The 16,464-nt window shown below is 44.8% G+C and overlaps 2 protein-coding genes across 3 annotated transcripts in view; one reads left to right on the forward strand and one right to left on the reverse strand.

Annotated features, from left to right (window-relative positions):
* The first annotated feature begins 253 nt into the window (after positions 1-253).
* Positions 254-12,253, forward strand: LOC113483156 (fibrinogen-like protein 1). 2 transcript variants are annotated; one of them, XM_026854468.1, is made up of 9 exons: positions 254-349; positions 640-697; positions 1,990-2,074; positions 3,413-3,623; positions 4,711-4,870; positions 6,421-6,518; positions 6,599-6,687; positions 7,614-7,804; positions 8,849-12,253. In XM_026854468.1, exons 3-9 carry the CDS (start codon positions 2,000-2,002, stop codon positions 9,036-9,038), a joined length of 1,014 nt encoding a protein of 337 aa, XP_026710269.1. In that variant the 5' UTR covers positions 254-349; positions 640-697; positions 1,990-1,999; the 3' UTR covers positions 9,039-12,253. The 2 variants fall into 2 exon arrangements, with proteins under 2 accessions (XP_026710269.1, XP_026710259.1); XM_026854458.1 differs by having other exon boundaries at positions 285-466.
* A 29-nt stretch (positions 12,254-12,282) lies between these two features.
* THSD1 (thrombospondin type 1 domain containing 1) overlaps positions 12,283-16,464 on the reverse strand; it is a 28,338-nt gene continuing 24,156 nt past the window's right edge. Inside the window, exon 5 of the mRNA XM_026854446.1 lies at positions 12,283-15,106. Coding sequence (XP_026710247.1) covers positions 13,731-15,106 — 1,376 coding nt within the window. The 3' untranslated portion in view covers positions 12,283-13,730. The remainder of the gene's footprint in view (positions 15,107-16,464) is intronic.

The following is a 16,464-nucleotide window of genomic DNA, read 5'->3' on the forward strand; positions in this document are numbered from 1 at the left end:
TAACTAGCAAATCTCATCATCCAGCTCGGAGGAGAGTTACACAACTGCAAACCTCCTGAGATTTCAGTAGAATAGCAAATCTTGCTTAATATCCCTGTGTTCTCTTCTTGCTTCAGATTTGCAGCTGCTTTGGTAAAGGACACAGCTGTGCTGTGCTTTTACATATAAACCAGATTAAACAGCAAAAGGAATGCTGAACGGAAAAGCTGTGTTATTTCCACCTTGCAGGACTTACTGAAATGAGCCTGGCTGTATTAAACACGAGATAAAAGTCCCACAGGGAGCATTAGTCTGAGTGATTCATATAAACAAAGAAGTCAGTCTTGGTTGAGCTTCCTAGGCAAATAGGGTGGGTAATGGTACGCCAGCAGCAGAGCCCCTCTCCCTTGGAGAGCACTGCTGATAGAAACCTAACTGTCATTTATCCTCACTGGGAAGCAGCAGGATGAGTACTGGGTAACAACAGGTAATCCAGGGTTTGGGTAACTTTCCCACAAGGAATTGTGAGTGTCTTTTCTGTGGAACTGCCTAGTGCTGTGGAACGTTCTCTGTCTGCGTCCTTGATGTGGGCCATCTGGAAAGGAAAAGCTCATCAACCTCTAGAAACACAACCAGGTTTATGATCACTTTCTTTTGCAGTTGACTCTAAGGGAGATAATCTTATCAGGAGGAGGTCTGAAGGAAAGGCGAGCTACAGGTATGTGCACTTAATACGTGTTGATAAAGGTGTAGATGAAGTTGCTTTCTTTCCCTCCTGTCTGCACTGTCTGGTTTTCAGGAGCCATTGCTCAAACCCATCTTCCCTGTTAGCTTTTGCCTCCACCCACATGAGGCTTGATTCTGACCTCAATGCCGGGTGCTGCAGCACACCACTGGCACAGCTGTGGGGTGTAAATGTACAGCACCAGTAGTCATGCAGCTGGGGGTCCCTTGCTGCAATACTGAACTTTTCTCTGTATGAGCTGAAAAAAAGCCACGTTCTGGGGCACCCCTCTGCATGACTTCTTTTATGGGTGACTTCCACAGGGCACTTCTCTCTCAGCTTGCTTTGGGCCCTGCCTGCCCAGCTTGGCAGATGTCTCCCCTGTCGCAGCGGCGTTGCTGGCTCTGGGAGCAGCCCCAGCATCAGCCACGGTGGGGATGCTAATAGAGCTGTAGCTGAAACAAAGCACAGATCTGGGTAGCCAAGTTTCTGCAGTGCTTCCAGATGTGAAGCGGGGGAGTTGGTTTTAGCCTATTTTTCAGATCTTTTTAATTCTTTTTGATTTTCTTTTTTAAAGAAGCATCCAAGCACACTACGAACAATTTGTACTGTTCACTCGCATTCAGCTGCATGTTCCCAGCGGCAGTTGCTTAGTGTTTTTTCTAGCTGAGTCTCTATGACTGAGGCCCCGTCTGTGTGCTGGGGCAGGTCATCAGCAGAGATCTCTTCCACTGAAATCCAGGCAAAAACTATCCCATGTCCACTCTGTCCCACGTGTAACTTCTGCCCTTGGCCTCCAAGGTATTTCCATCCTGACAGACCACTTCATGGGCTGAGGAGGGGCAATGCTTACGGGCATTTAACCAGAAGACAAAATTCCTCTTAAACTTTGGGGAGTTTGGACTGAATAAGGATGGTGTAATTTTGGACAACCAGTTTGGCAAGGAGTCCTCCAAGGAGGTGTTCTTGCTGAATTACTTCCTGTCTGCGTGGGCACTCAGGAGAAGGGGTAGAGGCTTCGGGAGAGTCATGCCGGGTATTTATTTCTCCAGGGAAACAGGAGCTTGGACCTAAGCCTTGATTCCCCTGTCAGCACACTGCACTGGTGCTAGCTTCTCCCTAACATGCATCTTTTCCCTGATTTTGTCCTGCCTGTAGTTTCAAGTACCCTCCTTAACAAATCCTGCAGCATTTTCTGAGGAATTAAACATGATTGTGAGGGGGGGATTAAGCTGTGAGAACAACTAAATAAACCTCCAATGCAGCTTGTCAATGATTCTTTTCAGGTGATAAGAAATGAGTGAGATGATGCCCTGGTTGCTGCTGCTCCTTCTCCTGGTCAGCTTCGGCTCACCTGCACCCAGGTTTTCAGTGCGTATCTCTTAGCTAGTGTCTATACAACCTCTCAATGGTTTATCATTCCCAGTCATGTATAGGTAGGTGCTCCCCCACAAGAGGGATGGAGACCTGCAGGAGCAGAACAAAAAGGCATCTGCCTGCAGCTAAAGGAAGGTCACTTTTGTTGTCCTGATAATACAGGGTTTTCATGGCATTAGGGGCTGTGCAGCTCTCTGTGTGGCTGGACTGACATTGCCAAGAATGAAAAACAACAAAAACCCTTAAAAAAAAAAAAAAAAAAAAAAGGTAATTTTATGGCCAGTGAAGAGATACTCTACTCCCTTCCCTCAGGGAAAACTGACTTCATTTATTCATTGTGATTTAAAAAGCAGGAAGGGGAAGAGGAGGTAGGCATAGTCTGAAGCAATCTGTACTCTTCTGGTGAGCAAATTTCTCTTGGGCCAACCCAACAAGGTAAAGAGCTTGGCAAGGAGAGTTTGGTGAGCTGTCCCTGTGTGACTCCAGCCTGGAAATCCTCCTCTGTGGAGGAAAACCAACAGGCCAAGGAGAAGGAAGAGGCAGCTGGGAGGTCACGTTTGAGCACACTCAGCAGCCTGCTGCTGTGGGCAACTGCTTGTTTTGCTTATGTGTAGAGTTGGTCCTGACCTGATATCACTGAAGCCAGCTTGCACAGAGTGAAAATAGCCAATTATTCTTATTGCATGGGTTTGCTTGGTTGTCTCAGAAGAGATTTTGCTCAGTTTTGTTATGTTTTTAATGGACTAACACCATGCACAGACTAGATTGTTGCTGAAAATGTTTATCCCAGCCAGTGTGGGTCAGATTCTAGTCTTCACTATGGTAATGCAGCTCTAAAGTTACAACACCGTAGGCTCAGTGCTTCCAGCTGATTTGCTCCAAATATCAGCTCTTTTATCTTCCAATTTTACAAGAAAGTGTTTCTGGTACTCCACTGATTTGGCCTGGCTGCAGCCCACAAGCTGAGTTTTCCCCCTTTTATTACCCTGAGCAGTTTCATAGTCTGCAAACGCTCCCTCTGAGTTCATCAAATGGGAGTTGAGACAAATTATTTTTGTCCAAAGTGATTTTCTGTATATCTGAACATACTCTAGGATGCTATGAGCAGTGGCAAGGTCATTGCAGAAAACCCTTTTCCACTGGGTTCAACTCAATAGCCCATGCTCTGCAAGATTTGTATATTTTAGGAAGAGGCCACCATTGAATCATCTTGATCCACAGAAGCAGTGTGACATGTTAGGGTCAAGAGGAGACAGATACTCCTTCTCCCTCTGCCTCCCTCTGCTTACCACTGACTGAAGTGTGGGGTTTTTTGTTTTATTTTCTCCACAGGAAAAAGATATTTGCCTCCTAGACAACAATAAATTAAGACAAAGGTTAAAACAGCTTCAAGATTTGCTTTACTTATATGAACTGCAACTGAAGGACATCCTGGAGAACACTTACCATAGAACAAAAAGTGGGCTGTTCTCAGGCAACAGGAGTGTGCAACATGAGATGCTCTTACCCACAACCAGTGGAAATTTGATAGTCTATGACCAAGGTACAGTTTGCAGTAGTGTGAGTGGAAATTACAGCTTGCCACAATGTTTATTTCTCCCTGCAGTGTCCCATGTGTCATACTTTATTTCTGCTAAAAGTTTTAGAATTTTAAAAGTGGACCATGTTTTAAAATGCAGTCAGATACATGGGAAGAAGAAGGGCAGACTGGTGGCCCTGGTACCAGCAGACATCCCCTAGGGCCAGAGCCAGCTGGCCCAGCTTTAGGCAGCTACCACTCAGATACACACAGGTACCTGTAGCTGGGCTTCTCACCGGGGACTCTGGTGCAGAGAGGAACAGGCACCTCTCAGATGTTTTCTATCAGACCTACATTAGACATCTGCTTTAAGAGCTCATTTCTCCTGAGTGACTTAGAGGAGCCCAGAGTGCCTGGCTTAGCTGCAAGCACTGAAACCTATTTGGAGGAGCCCAGGCTCCCTGTTCCTTGGCTCCTCCATCACTTGTGCAGTAGTGAGAGTGCATACTCTGTTCCTTGGTGTCACTCTGAAAACATGACCATAACTGGAATTATGGTCTGTGACCAAGATTTTCTTCATGGGCCTTACATTGAAACCATGAAGCACAGAGGTCCTAAAAGGCACTCTCTTGATACAGCCCTGGTAGAGCTGGTTGCAGAAGCTTAGCCTCTTATTTTAGAAATTCTGGGCCCTAATCCAATGTGAAGTACAGCTGAGGTTGCCTTCCAAATGAAAATTAGCTTCCCTGCAAATGATCTTGCCGACCTGGTCATGTGTTGCTCCCATGGTATAGCCTCACCCTGAGCTGCAGCCATCCTATATCTCACCAGAGATTTGGGAATGACTCCCTCAGAGGACATGGCTGTAAAGGCTCCAAGCCTTGCTGCTCTTTGTCAGGTCCAGCAGTTTGCAAACCAGCATTGCTAGTTCCTTAACCATTTGCTAGTTCCTGAACCATTTGCTTTGGCTTTGCAGTGCTTGCAGAGCTATACACAGGCTGACAAAGTGTCCTTGTCTGATACAGCCTCTCAACCAATGTCTTCTCTTGGCTTCACATAACACTTTGATTTTCCCCTTCCCTGTTTAACGAACCAATACCATTCTGCCTAGATTGCTCTGCAGTGTATAATCGGAAGAAGACCAAAAATGGCTACTACCGGATCAGACCCAGAGCAGACCGAGAGCCTTTCCTGGCATACTGTGACATGTCTGATGGCGGGGGGTGGACCGTCATTCAACGACGGAGTAATGGCAAGGAGAATTTCAACAGGTGGGTGTGTCATGGTTGCATCAACAAGTCTTGCAGTCAGGCCTCCAGCTCCCACCCCTTGTCCTGCTTCCTGTCACAACCCTACATTTGAGAAGCAGGGTATGCAAGACTATAGTGATGATAACTCTTTGCTTTAGGACAAACTGGCAGTACATATTGGTAGCAGGAGGCCATTTTCAAAATGGACCTATAACACCTTTTCTATAGCTTGTCTGCATTTGAGTCAGTGTGTACATGTGTATAGATTTGTTTTATTATTGGAGACCGTCAAAGGTTCTAAATTGGCAGGTATCTGCTGCCAACGCATAGGCTGAGACCTATTGAACATACCTGTTCTCATATCAGCAATTATGTTCAGCATGGTGTAACATTTTTTTCCTTATTCATATCATTCAGAAAGATGCCAAAGCATTAGTCCAGATTGTCCTTTATGCAAAATCCCAGAGAGGTGACTTTCACCTGGAAATCTTCAAGAGGAGAGGTGCTCTGGTAGCATAGTAAGGAAGAAATGTCCCCTTGCAGATTAGTTCACTACCACAGCATACACAATTTCAGGGCATTGTCTAGTGTTTCTTACAGTGAGTGCAGTTCATTGCAAAGCTACCTCAACTGGCTCCAAACTGACTTTCCCAGAGCGTGGGAGCTATCTAGCCATGATAGTTCAGCTCTCAACACAGGTGAATAAAAAGCATTCTCAAGAGGAGCATTGACTAGTATGTAGGTCAAGCAGAATTAATATCCCTAATAACAACATGAGAAAGGAAATAAACACAGGATTAGTAAAACTGGAAATGATGATACACAGGAAGTATCTGTGAATATCAAAGATAATACATAAATAACAGAGGAGATTTAAAGAGAACGAAATGATGAGAAGAAAGTAACAGCAGGAAATTTCTCTTAGAAAGATGAAGCCATAGAATGCCGATGAAAAGTAAATACATGTATCTTTGAAGGACAAGTTGCCACATCCAAACAGTGATCCTGCAAAACAGCAGAGGTGAGAGTGGTCAATGAATCAAAACGAGATTTAAATGGAACAGGAGCACAAAGAAAACCCAGATATTTTACTTCATCTGGAAGCTTTTGTTTGCAGCTTCTGTTCAGTTTCTGATTCTTCACCGTACCACATCATACATCCAAGATTGCAGCATAGTTTGAACTGCAACATTCATTTCCAGCCAGGAGTGCATTTGAATTATGCCTTTCTGAAGAACAATAGCAGATGCTTTGCTGAAGACCAGTATGACAGCTGCTTCCTTCCCTTTCCACCTGACAGCCTCATTCTGCGAGCACTGCATCTGGCAGTTTGGAGGTTTGATCCCAATGTGTGTGTGTGCCCAGGTTTATCAGGAGAAAAAGTAAGCTGTGAGTTGTATTTACTTCTAATGCCAAGTGACAAATCTCAGCTCAACTTGCAATGAATCAGATACTTTTAGAAAACAGTGTCTAGAGATAGACATGAAGGGATTTTTTTGTTACCATACCCAGGTGTCACAAGCTGTCTAATTCTCTCACATGCTGAAATTGGTATTTGTATCTCACTGCAGGAAATGGGATGATTACAAATTGGGATTTGGGAAATTCCAGGGCAAGAATGATGAATACTGGCTGGGCAATGACCACATCTATGACCTGCTTGCTAGAGGTGCAAGTATTTTCCCTCCACATATTTCTTTCCAATTTGCATGAGATAGTTCATCTAACAGGACACCACTTTGTATTTAGGAGAAAGCTCTTTAAAGATTGACCTGATGGACTGGCATGGGGAAAGACGTTATGCAGTCTATGAAAATTTCCAGCTTGCAAATGAGCAGGTAAGAAATGGAGACAGTGGCAATTTGCTCGTTTTTTCTGTGAGAGTGGGTTATCTGTATATCATAGAATCATAGAATGGTTTGGATTGGAAGGGACCTTAAAGATCATCTAGTTCCAACTCCCCTGCCATGGGCAGGGACACCTTCCACTAGACCAGGTTGCTCAAAGCCCCGTCCAGCCTGGCCTTGAACACTGCCAGGGAGGGGGCAGCCACAACTTCTCTGACCAACCTGTGCCAGCATCTCACCACCATTAAAGGATTTAATCTTCATACCTAATCTAAATCTACCCTCTTTCAGTTTAAAACCATTACCCCTCATCCTATCACTACATTCTTGATAAAGAGTCTCTCCCCATCTCTCCTGTAGCCCCCTTTAAGTACTGGAAGGCCACTATAAGGTCTCCCTGGAGCCTTCTCTTCTCCAGGCTGAACAACCCCAACTCTCTCAGCCTGACCTCATAAGGGAGGTGCTCCAGCCCCCTGAACATCTTTGTGACTCTCTTCTGGACCTGCTCAAGCAGGTCCATGTCTTTCTTATGTTGGGGGCCCAGAAATCAGATGGTTTCTAGTTCTTGGAGCAAAATTCCTAAGGAGTTATTCTATCTGAACAATTTACTAGATTACGAGGGCAAGTACTTGGGAGTTTTCTGCCAAGTTGCTCTTGATGAGCCTGTTGTATAGTGTATCAAATGGTTATTGAAATACAAAAAAGCCCAAAACCCTTTGTAGCAGCAGCAGCAATTATTAATCCCTTCTGGAAGTTCATTAAAGAAGATCATTAAAGCATGGGGCCAAAAGTCACCATTGACTTCAACGGTCATGCCTTTGACAGTGGATACAATGGCCAGAGCAAATTTTATTTTAAAAATGGGAGAAAGGGCAGAGAGAGCTGATATCAAAGACATGTTTCACATATTCTTGCAGGACAATTACAGGTTATGGTTTGGCACCTATTCTGGTAACGCTGGCGACGCTCTGTCTGGTGGGAGCAATTTTGAAGATCAGTGGTCAGCCTCTCACAGAGGGATGCAGTTCACCACATCTGACAAGGATCACGATCGATTCCTGGCAGGCAACTGTGCATCAGAGAACAAGGGCGGTTGGTGGTTTAACAGGTATGGAAAACACTTGATTCCTTTCGGATGCACAGGGTGTGGGTGGCTGTGCAGCCGAGAGGACTTGCCTGCCTTACTGGAGGTTACTGTGTACACTTGCCATCTCACACAGCCAAATCTAAGATGTTAACAAGTACAGATCCTCATAGGAAAGCAATCTGCTTCTTTCATCATGAAGCAAAGTAGGTAAATTGCATTCATTTTAAGAAACTGGGCTACAGGTAAATTGCATTTATTTTAAGAAAATGAGCTGGAATAAATGCATAGGGGGGAATGACCTGGAAGGAAAAGAGCCCAATTAAAATTCCTTAAAGTGCTTTGGGTTATATCCCAGGAAAAAAAAAAAAACAATGGTAGTCACTGGAAGGTGAAGTGTATACAATGGCCATTTCTCTGTTGTGGAGCATGTCTAGGGGGTGAGCTACCCCTTAATAGTCCTGACAGTATGTTAGGTCACTGGGCATACCCCACACAGCAACCGATAGGGACTCAGGTTCACCAGCCCTGGGAGCATGGACACACTGCTCTCAGTTTTTCTCTGCTTTAGTGCAGGATGAGGGTCTTCTTTGACCAGGCCCTCATCCCATGCAAATTTAAATCAGTGGAGCTACAAAATTGTACATCAATAGTGGGATTAAAAGACATCTGCATTTTTAGGTGTCTATATGTATCTGCCTCCACTTGAGCTAGAGCCTACCAAATGGCACTACACCCCTCTGTTTAGGCAACTGAATCATGTCCCTAGTTAATACACTTGAAGGTGTCAACATGTTGAATTATCTGACCAGCGTAGGTGTCTAGGATGACCCACATACTTCTCTGGGTTCCACTGAATGCATTAACCAGATCTCCATAGGCATCTCCAGCAGGACTTCAGATAATCAGGTCAGTACAGACGGATACATCTAGGTGCCTGAATCTGTCAGTGAATCCCACCCTGGTATTTCTAAATGTACGTTGTATGAAAATTGTACTTCACTGTAATGCTGCAATACCTTCCCATGCTAAACCTAATCTTTTTTCTCTCTCCTACATCATTACAAGGTGTCATGCTGTAAACCTCAACGGGCAATACTACAGAACAGGAAGGTACAATGGATCCCATGACAATGGCATGGTTTGGTCTACATGGCATGGGATGTGGTACTCGCTGAAATACTCAGCCATGAAAATCAGGGCTCCGTTCTTTGTTGACAGCGAGAGTGGAGACGGTGAGAACAGTCAGGACAGCTGAAACCTGCTGCCTTGGAAATAAAAAATTACAGGCTGAAAAGAATTGTGTAGGTTAATAGCTAGCCCTGCATTGCTACCAACCGCCAAACCTGCACTGTGATAACTGGAGTTGCACCCATTTCTACTAGCTGAAGCTAATGTCGCAACTTGTTTTGAGTACAGCCAGCCAACAATTTAATGGAAAACATACGGATGACAGTCATGGAATAACCAGTTTTCTTTTTCAGCAGTTTTCAGGACTTCATTGGATAGTGTTTATGAATCATAAAGCTCTCTGGACCTTGAATGAGCAAGCATGTTCTTTTAGCTATCTACTCTTCAAGGGCTAAATCTTTTTCATCTTGATTTTAATCATCAGTGCTTCAGTTAAAAGACCATATGGATACAAACAACAAGGTGATGGGGAAGTGGACTTCATCTGGAGTGCCTTTATTGGTGCTTTGCTCTGGATCAGGAGAGTTTTTAAGCAATTCTGCCTATTGTCTGCAACTGCCACACTTCAGTTGCGGAACACTCCTGGAGTGTGTGAAACCAAACCACATGTATGGACATGCTCCAACTGCAAGCGTGCATCCAGACTAAGGCTTTTCGAAGTAAACCCCCACAACATGGACAGTGTGGACACTGTGTTTCATTGCCAACAGCTTCCCACTGCAGACCCACTTCTATAGCACACTGCAACACATTAATGCAAAGACAATGCTGCCGACCAGACTTAAGCCTCAGATTAAAATTAGGCAGATTTCACTAAATTTGAGATGAGCAGATATTCTTGGGAGCTCATAAAATGCAGTCATGATTCATATGTATGTTCTCGTGTGATTTACCAGTGAGTCATTGAAGGGGAATCAGAAAGTGGAAAGTGGTTGAGCCATAAGACACACTGCTTTCATTGTCTCACTGGAGTGAAACGAAAGAGCAACACAAATGACTGAAGGAAATGGAATACTAAAAATTTATTTTCCACAAGTTGTTAATAACAGTCGAAAATGAACATATCAGCTTGATGCAAATCATTTAACTACCATGTTGTAGAATGAGCTTATTCTTGTTCTGAATTACAATAATTTTTTTAAACTGGTAGTTCTTTTCCATTTACTTGCTTTTAGATTCATACATATTGTACTTTGTATTATATATCCATAAAGGGTGAAATAAAACCATCTCAATAGGACTTAACACTTTGTATCTGGTTTTCAACAGTAGGAACTTGAACAGAAATTTGGATTAAAATCTTGAGAAAGCTCGTAATTCAAGAAATGCACCCTTCTGGTGTTGGCACCTGCTGTCCCAGGTAGCTGAGAGGGTCTGCAAGGTAAGTTTAATTTCCATGGCTCAAGCTGTCCTGGAGACAATGCAGAGACACATGAAAATTCAGTGTAAAACTTGGTTTGGTTCCTCTGCTTTGTCAAGAGGTAAACCCTGTTCTCACTTCTTCCCAGACATGCCAGTGATTGCAGACATGAACACCAGAGCGCGAAGGGCCAGCACTCCAGGGAACTGTGCTCCTAAAGCCTGTGCCCTGGCAAGACTGCACCACTGGCCTCTTGCCAAGTGTTGGCATGTACCACATGGAATGAAACTTGCACCTACATCTCTGAAACGAGGTTGCCCTTGTGAAGAAAGGGCTGTGAACAGCCAGCACTTGCTATTTCCTTTCTGATCACTACTTCTGTATTTTACTGTGGTAAAATCTTAGCACGAGGTTGTAACTGCATGTTGGGAACATAAGGAATCACTTTGCACGTTATAACCATGTGGCCTCTGATGCAGTGCCTTAAGGACAATTTTTGTCTAGGCAGAAGACACAGAGAAATGTGAGTGAAATAAGTTAATGCCTTCTGGCAGATGATGCTCGATCCCATTTCAGTAGAGGGCTAGGGAAGCAGCGTAAAGATTACAGACTAGTGATGCTCAACACTGCATGCTGGAAATCAACTACAGCACCAAAGGGACAACACTAGTGGTTTGACAGTTCATTGTGCACCCAATAACCCATTTGATAATGGAGAATCAAGCTGGAGATAAAGTCATCAGGGCTTAGACAACTGCTACCCAGTCCGGTTCCCCTGTGAGAGAGCAGTGAGTGAAGTCCAGAGTATGGAGCCTGTGTCAATGGCAACAGTCAGACTGCCTTCAGCCAGCATCAGTATATTAACAGTGGGTTTTTTCTAAGAAAAGGGCAAAGATCTGAAAAGCTGGGGGAGAAGGGGTCTGCCTTGCTGTCTTGGATGTATCAAAGTCCACCTAATGCGTTACAGTATCAGTTCTGAGTGCAGCCCAACACTGAGACAAGGTTGCAGGAAGCAGCACCTGCCTTAGAGCCAGGCTCCCTCTCCTCCGCCCTCCTGTGACACATGAAACCCCTCAGAGATGCAGGGAGTACAGGGCTTTGTGCAGGACCCTGTAACTCTCACAGCAAACCTTGGAAGTGTTTCAGAACCCTCTTTATCTTAATAAACAGGGTAAACGCCACTAGCCAAGTATTTATTTGACCCGAGGGCTACCACCAAGCTCAAATCACTCCCACCGAAGGTTGGGGGAATGCTTGCTGAATGTTGCTGTGCTGTACATTGGATCTCCTGTTTCTCCAGGGTCTCCCACGCTGAGCCTCACCAAAGCTGTAGATAATGTAGCCCTGTAGCTCCAGTGCTGACAGATCACTGCTTCAGGGAGAACACGCTTCACACAGTGGAGTTCACCCTAGCACAGGGGTGGTAAGTAACCTGAGCAGCAAGTGCTTCAGAGGTTTGATTTCCAGCTCATCTAAGTCAATTTGAAGACTCATTACGTTTGATTGGCCTTGGATCAGTCCTCAAGCGTGGACATGTTCTCAAATGCTTTAAAGAGCATTTCAAGCTGACAGTTTATGGGAACACGTAGCCAGTACAAACACTGTGCTGAGCTGAAGAGCTGAACGTTGACAACGTGGCGTGCTGGCGCAGCTCGACAAAGAGAGCTCACATCACCCTGTGAGCCGGATCCCGTGCTCCAGCAGCATCTGCAAAACGTTACCCATCAAAAAGACCACTCAAATGGCAGGGGTTGACGCTGGCAGCCAAATGCTGAGCATCTGCTTCCTTCCAGGCAGTCACAGCGAGCCCTCCTGCTGTGCGCCTGTCAGGTTACCTGTGCGTGCTGTGGACACTTCGGTGGGGTGCCATCAGCAGCTGGCTAACACAGAGTGATGCTGCTCTCCCTTTAAAATGGTTGTTGGTTCAGAGAAAAAAAAAAAAAAAAAAAAGCCAGTTTTGAGAAAGATAGCAGCCTACTGACAGAAAACTGAGTATATTCTAATTTTTCCTTCACTCCCACAAGGTGGGTTAAAGGGCATGTAGGGTTGGGCTCCTTATGGGAGAGTGGTTTTAAGACTGACAGTCCCCTGCCTGAACCTACCTTCTCTCACTTCATCCTCCATGGGCACCATCTCTTTTCTTGTTGCCCAATAGCATTGCCCTGGCCTTTCCAAACATCCTGAAGAGATGCTTATCCTAACAAATGCCAAGGAAAGTCTCTGAGTCATTCCTGCTGGCCCAAGCTCTGTCTCTGTTATTATTTGGGGTTTCAGCCCAGCTCTAAATACCTGCAGCAGTGTGTAATCACCGATTTTTGATCTCTGGTTTTAATGCACGACAAAAGAAAACAACATAACTTTTGTACTTCACCATAAGATTCTCCAGGAATCACCAGATGTTGTCAAGCCATTTTATGTTTTCTTTTTGTTTGCAAAACAGGTATTCATTGAATAAATTTGTTATTTGCAGGTTTTATTAATAATTTATTTTGAGCTTGCTTTACGTTTTAGAAAAATTTTGATAAAGGCAAAGATGGTTATGGAAAGGATGGATGACTCAACAGTTCTCTCACTGCCTTTTACAGGTGCTTAAATACTGCAGTAACATTTCTGTGAGGACTAAAATTTGATCACCCATTCTCTTCGCCCTCCCTTTGCCCTTTTCTACTCACCCTCCCTTTGCCCTTTTCTACTCATTTCCTGCAAATATTTGTTCATTACTGTTTTCTTGGTATAAATATTGGCAGAAAGAAAATATGAGTCTTGAATGATGGAAAATGCCCCCTCCATTTTAAATTCACTCCAAGTATTCAGCATCAATTGTTTGCACTTTCATGCAACCAGCTAAAATAAACACCACAATATGACTTATTTGAGCAACTACAACAAATCAACACAGTTCAATAATGACTACCAGAAAAACAATGGAAGCTGCTCACAACTTGAGGTTTGTGTTTCCTAAATGGGAAATGATTCACTAATTAGGACAGATGGCTGAGGATACTGGAAAATGGATGCTTTAGGACATCATAATCTTACTAGTACACGGTCCACAAGGTGAGACAGGCTAGATCAGTGCCATTCATTATGTATGATGCACAAAATGTGACTGCTTTATGCAATAAAACATTGGCTATTCCTGCATCACACCTTCAGTAACACGTGCTTTCCCAGGATATTTTGTGTGTATTGTACACACATACATACAAAAAATAATTACATGGAAGCACTTTCCAGTACTTAGAAAGGAATGTGTTTCCACAAGCCAGACTTGGGGCTTTCTTCCCTCTTGCTCTGTGCAGAGGTAATGCAACTCCCTCTGCTCCTTCCATTAGAAGCCAACAGATCCTGCAGATCCTCTCCCGTGCACACCCCTCCTGCAGGGCTGCAATGAGTCACTCACATCACCAGCTTCTCAATGCTTAAAGTACTTGTTTCATCCTCTTCATTTGAGCCAAAATACCCAGGGAGGTCAATCATCTGCTGCTCTGCCTCTGTTAAGCCAAAAGTAGTATTATCATAAAAGGCAAACTCAGGGTCCAAGGGGAAGCTCTGGCACTTGTCCTTTCGGTACTGGGCAGGGCTTACACTCAGGACTCTCTGGGAATTATCTTTACCAGTTGAGCCCGTTTCCTTACGCCATGCGCCTCTGGGGTTAGGTGAAGGGCCCCTCTTACTTCGGCTGGGCTCAGGTTTATCAGCTGCCTTCACCTGACTGGCAGGCTGGCGGTCAGTGATCAGGTCCAGCTTCTTCACTGGGGGACCTGCCCTGTGGTGGCACTTTGTGCCATGGCCCTGCAGTTCACATCCTGGCACAGTGCTGGGGGGCTGATCCAGCTTTTCACAAATTGGATTCGTGTTTCTCGATTTTGGTCGTGTCCTGTCCTCCAAACCCTGGTCCCATGTTCTGGTCCTGGAGTTGTACAGAGGAGTCTGTCGGGGGGTAAGGGTGGACATGCTTCTCTCTCTGAAAGGCCTGGCCTTTTTAGTTTCATGGAAACTGGCTGTTCTTCTAAACTGTGGGTTTCTGTGACAGCCCCTCTCGGACAAGTCCCCTCTGTTATCCTGGTGCTTGAAATGAGCTCTTCTTATCAAGGTTTGGGTAGGGCTCATTGCAGGATTGGCCTGTGAGAATGGAAAATCCAGCCTAGGGTGGGAGCTTTCCCCCAGAAATTTGGGCTGACTGGTTGGCTGGTCCAGAAATGGAGACTTGATCCTAAATTTGTTTACTGCTGCCTCCTCTTGATTTTCTGTGCTCAGGGGAAGCATCGTGGTGGCACCAACAACCGTGTCCGTGAGGGGATTCTGAGAGACATGGTACACCTTGGTGGTCTCAGTCAAGCCTTTCTTCTTCATTTCTTTCAGCTGCTGCTGTGCCAGGCGGTAGCTGAAAATTGGAGGGATTATTTTTTGGGCATTTAGCTGAAAGTTCTCACTTCCAGAGACATCATCTTCTTGGGCAAATTGGAGGCTTCGCCTGTAGGTCAGAGGAATGTTGACAGGGGCATCCCCTCCTTCAGCGAAGCTGTCTCGCTGCTTGTTGCCTTGGCAAATGTTCTCCTCGTCAGAGTTCTTCCGGAAGCTGGGGGAATGCACAGAGTTTCGGCGGACAGCGTTGCTGCACTTCTGAGCTCTGCAGAGTTTCCTCCAGAGGGTGATGAGAATGGTGGCAAAGATGATGAACAAGCATAGGGAGATACCTGTGATGGTGACTATATTATTTGCTTTCTGGTCCTCTCCTGGTTGGACAGAAGGTGGGGTGGGAGGCTTGATAGCTGTAACAAAGAGCACACACATCTGTCGGAGTTGCACTGTCAGCAACACTTTGGTATTTTCTGATGGATACTTTACTACAAAGGAAAAATAACCAATTAAGTTACCAATTAAGTTAATTTAGTACAGGAAATTGTCTGTGATTAAAATTTGCTTATTGTAGATGACTTACTACTGATGACTTCAAACTGGCAGGAACAGATCTACTTACCTTAAACCAAGGCTGCCATGGTTTGAATGTAATCATTACTTTTGCCTGTTCTGCCATTTCCATAATGCATTCCTAACTACATGTAAAATGGGATAACAATATTTTCCCTCCTTTATGAAGTATATTAAGATCCCCTGGTGAAAAGTGCCATATACGGGGTAAAAATAACCCAACCCAGGCTAGTACTTCAGGTATCACTTTAAAATTATTTTTAGGATAGCTTAAGTGGGTGTGAGAATTGCAGTGAGTCTGAAGAGCAGAGAAGCAGCACTAGCAGGGGCAGTGTTAACTTTTCCAAGGAGTCCTCTAAGGGTGCTTCTTCCACCAGGGCCTGGTGTCACAGCCCCAGAGGCTGAAAGCTTCCTCTGCCATAGCAAGCTCCCAACTGAGAAGGCCCCTTCTAGTACTGATACTCTTCTGTTGTGGACTTGGAGATGGGCCTTCAAACAGGGAAGAATAGTCTGCAAACCCTTCTTCACTGATAGGGTTGTCAGTCACTAGAACAGGCTCCCCAGGGAAGCAGTCATGGCACCAAGCCTGTCAGAGTTTAAGTTGCATCAGGACAATGCTCTTAGTCACATGGTTTATTTTCAGGTAGTCCTGAGAGGAGCAGGGAGTTGGACCCTATGGTCTTTATGGGTACCTTCCAACTTGAGACACTCTATGATTCTAACTTGTAATGTGAATATTTCCACAGCCCTACTTAAACCTCTCACTTGCCCACTGCACCACATTACAGATGGCTGAACCAATGACAGATTAATCATTCTTTTTTTGGACGAGGTCTCTAGCATTTTAAGGGCAGCCTTGAGCAGAATACAGCATGGTTGAAAGTGGATGAAGTGGTCCAGCAGCTAATTTTAGTGTGTGTTAGCACTGCCCGGTTTCTTGTGGCCAAACATGAGTTCTGTAAGGCCATAAAAATACTGTTGGAGGACAAGGCTGTTCAGTTGCAGCTGGCCATAAAGCTGTGAGCTCAGACTGAACTACTTAATAACCCTTCCTCAGTCTCTAGTTTTATCCAGAACTCAAAGCCTCCCATCAGAGTGATAGTCAGTTGTAAAACTTGGCATGTGCTTCTGCCTGCACCACAGTGACTGTCCAGGCATACGAAATACGTCCGCAGAATAATGAGAAGCAGACCATGTA

This window comes from Athene cunicularia (genome assembly GCF_003259725.1).
Source record: "Athene cunicularia isolate RWA chromosome 1 unlocalized genomic scaffold, athCun1 chr1_part1, whole genome shotgun sequence".
Classification (NCBI taxonomy): Eukaryota; Metazoa; Chordata; class Aves; order Strigiformes; family Strigidae; genus Athene; species Athene cunicularia.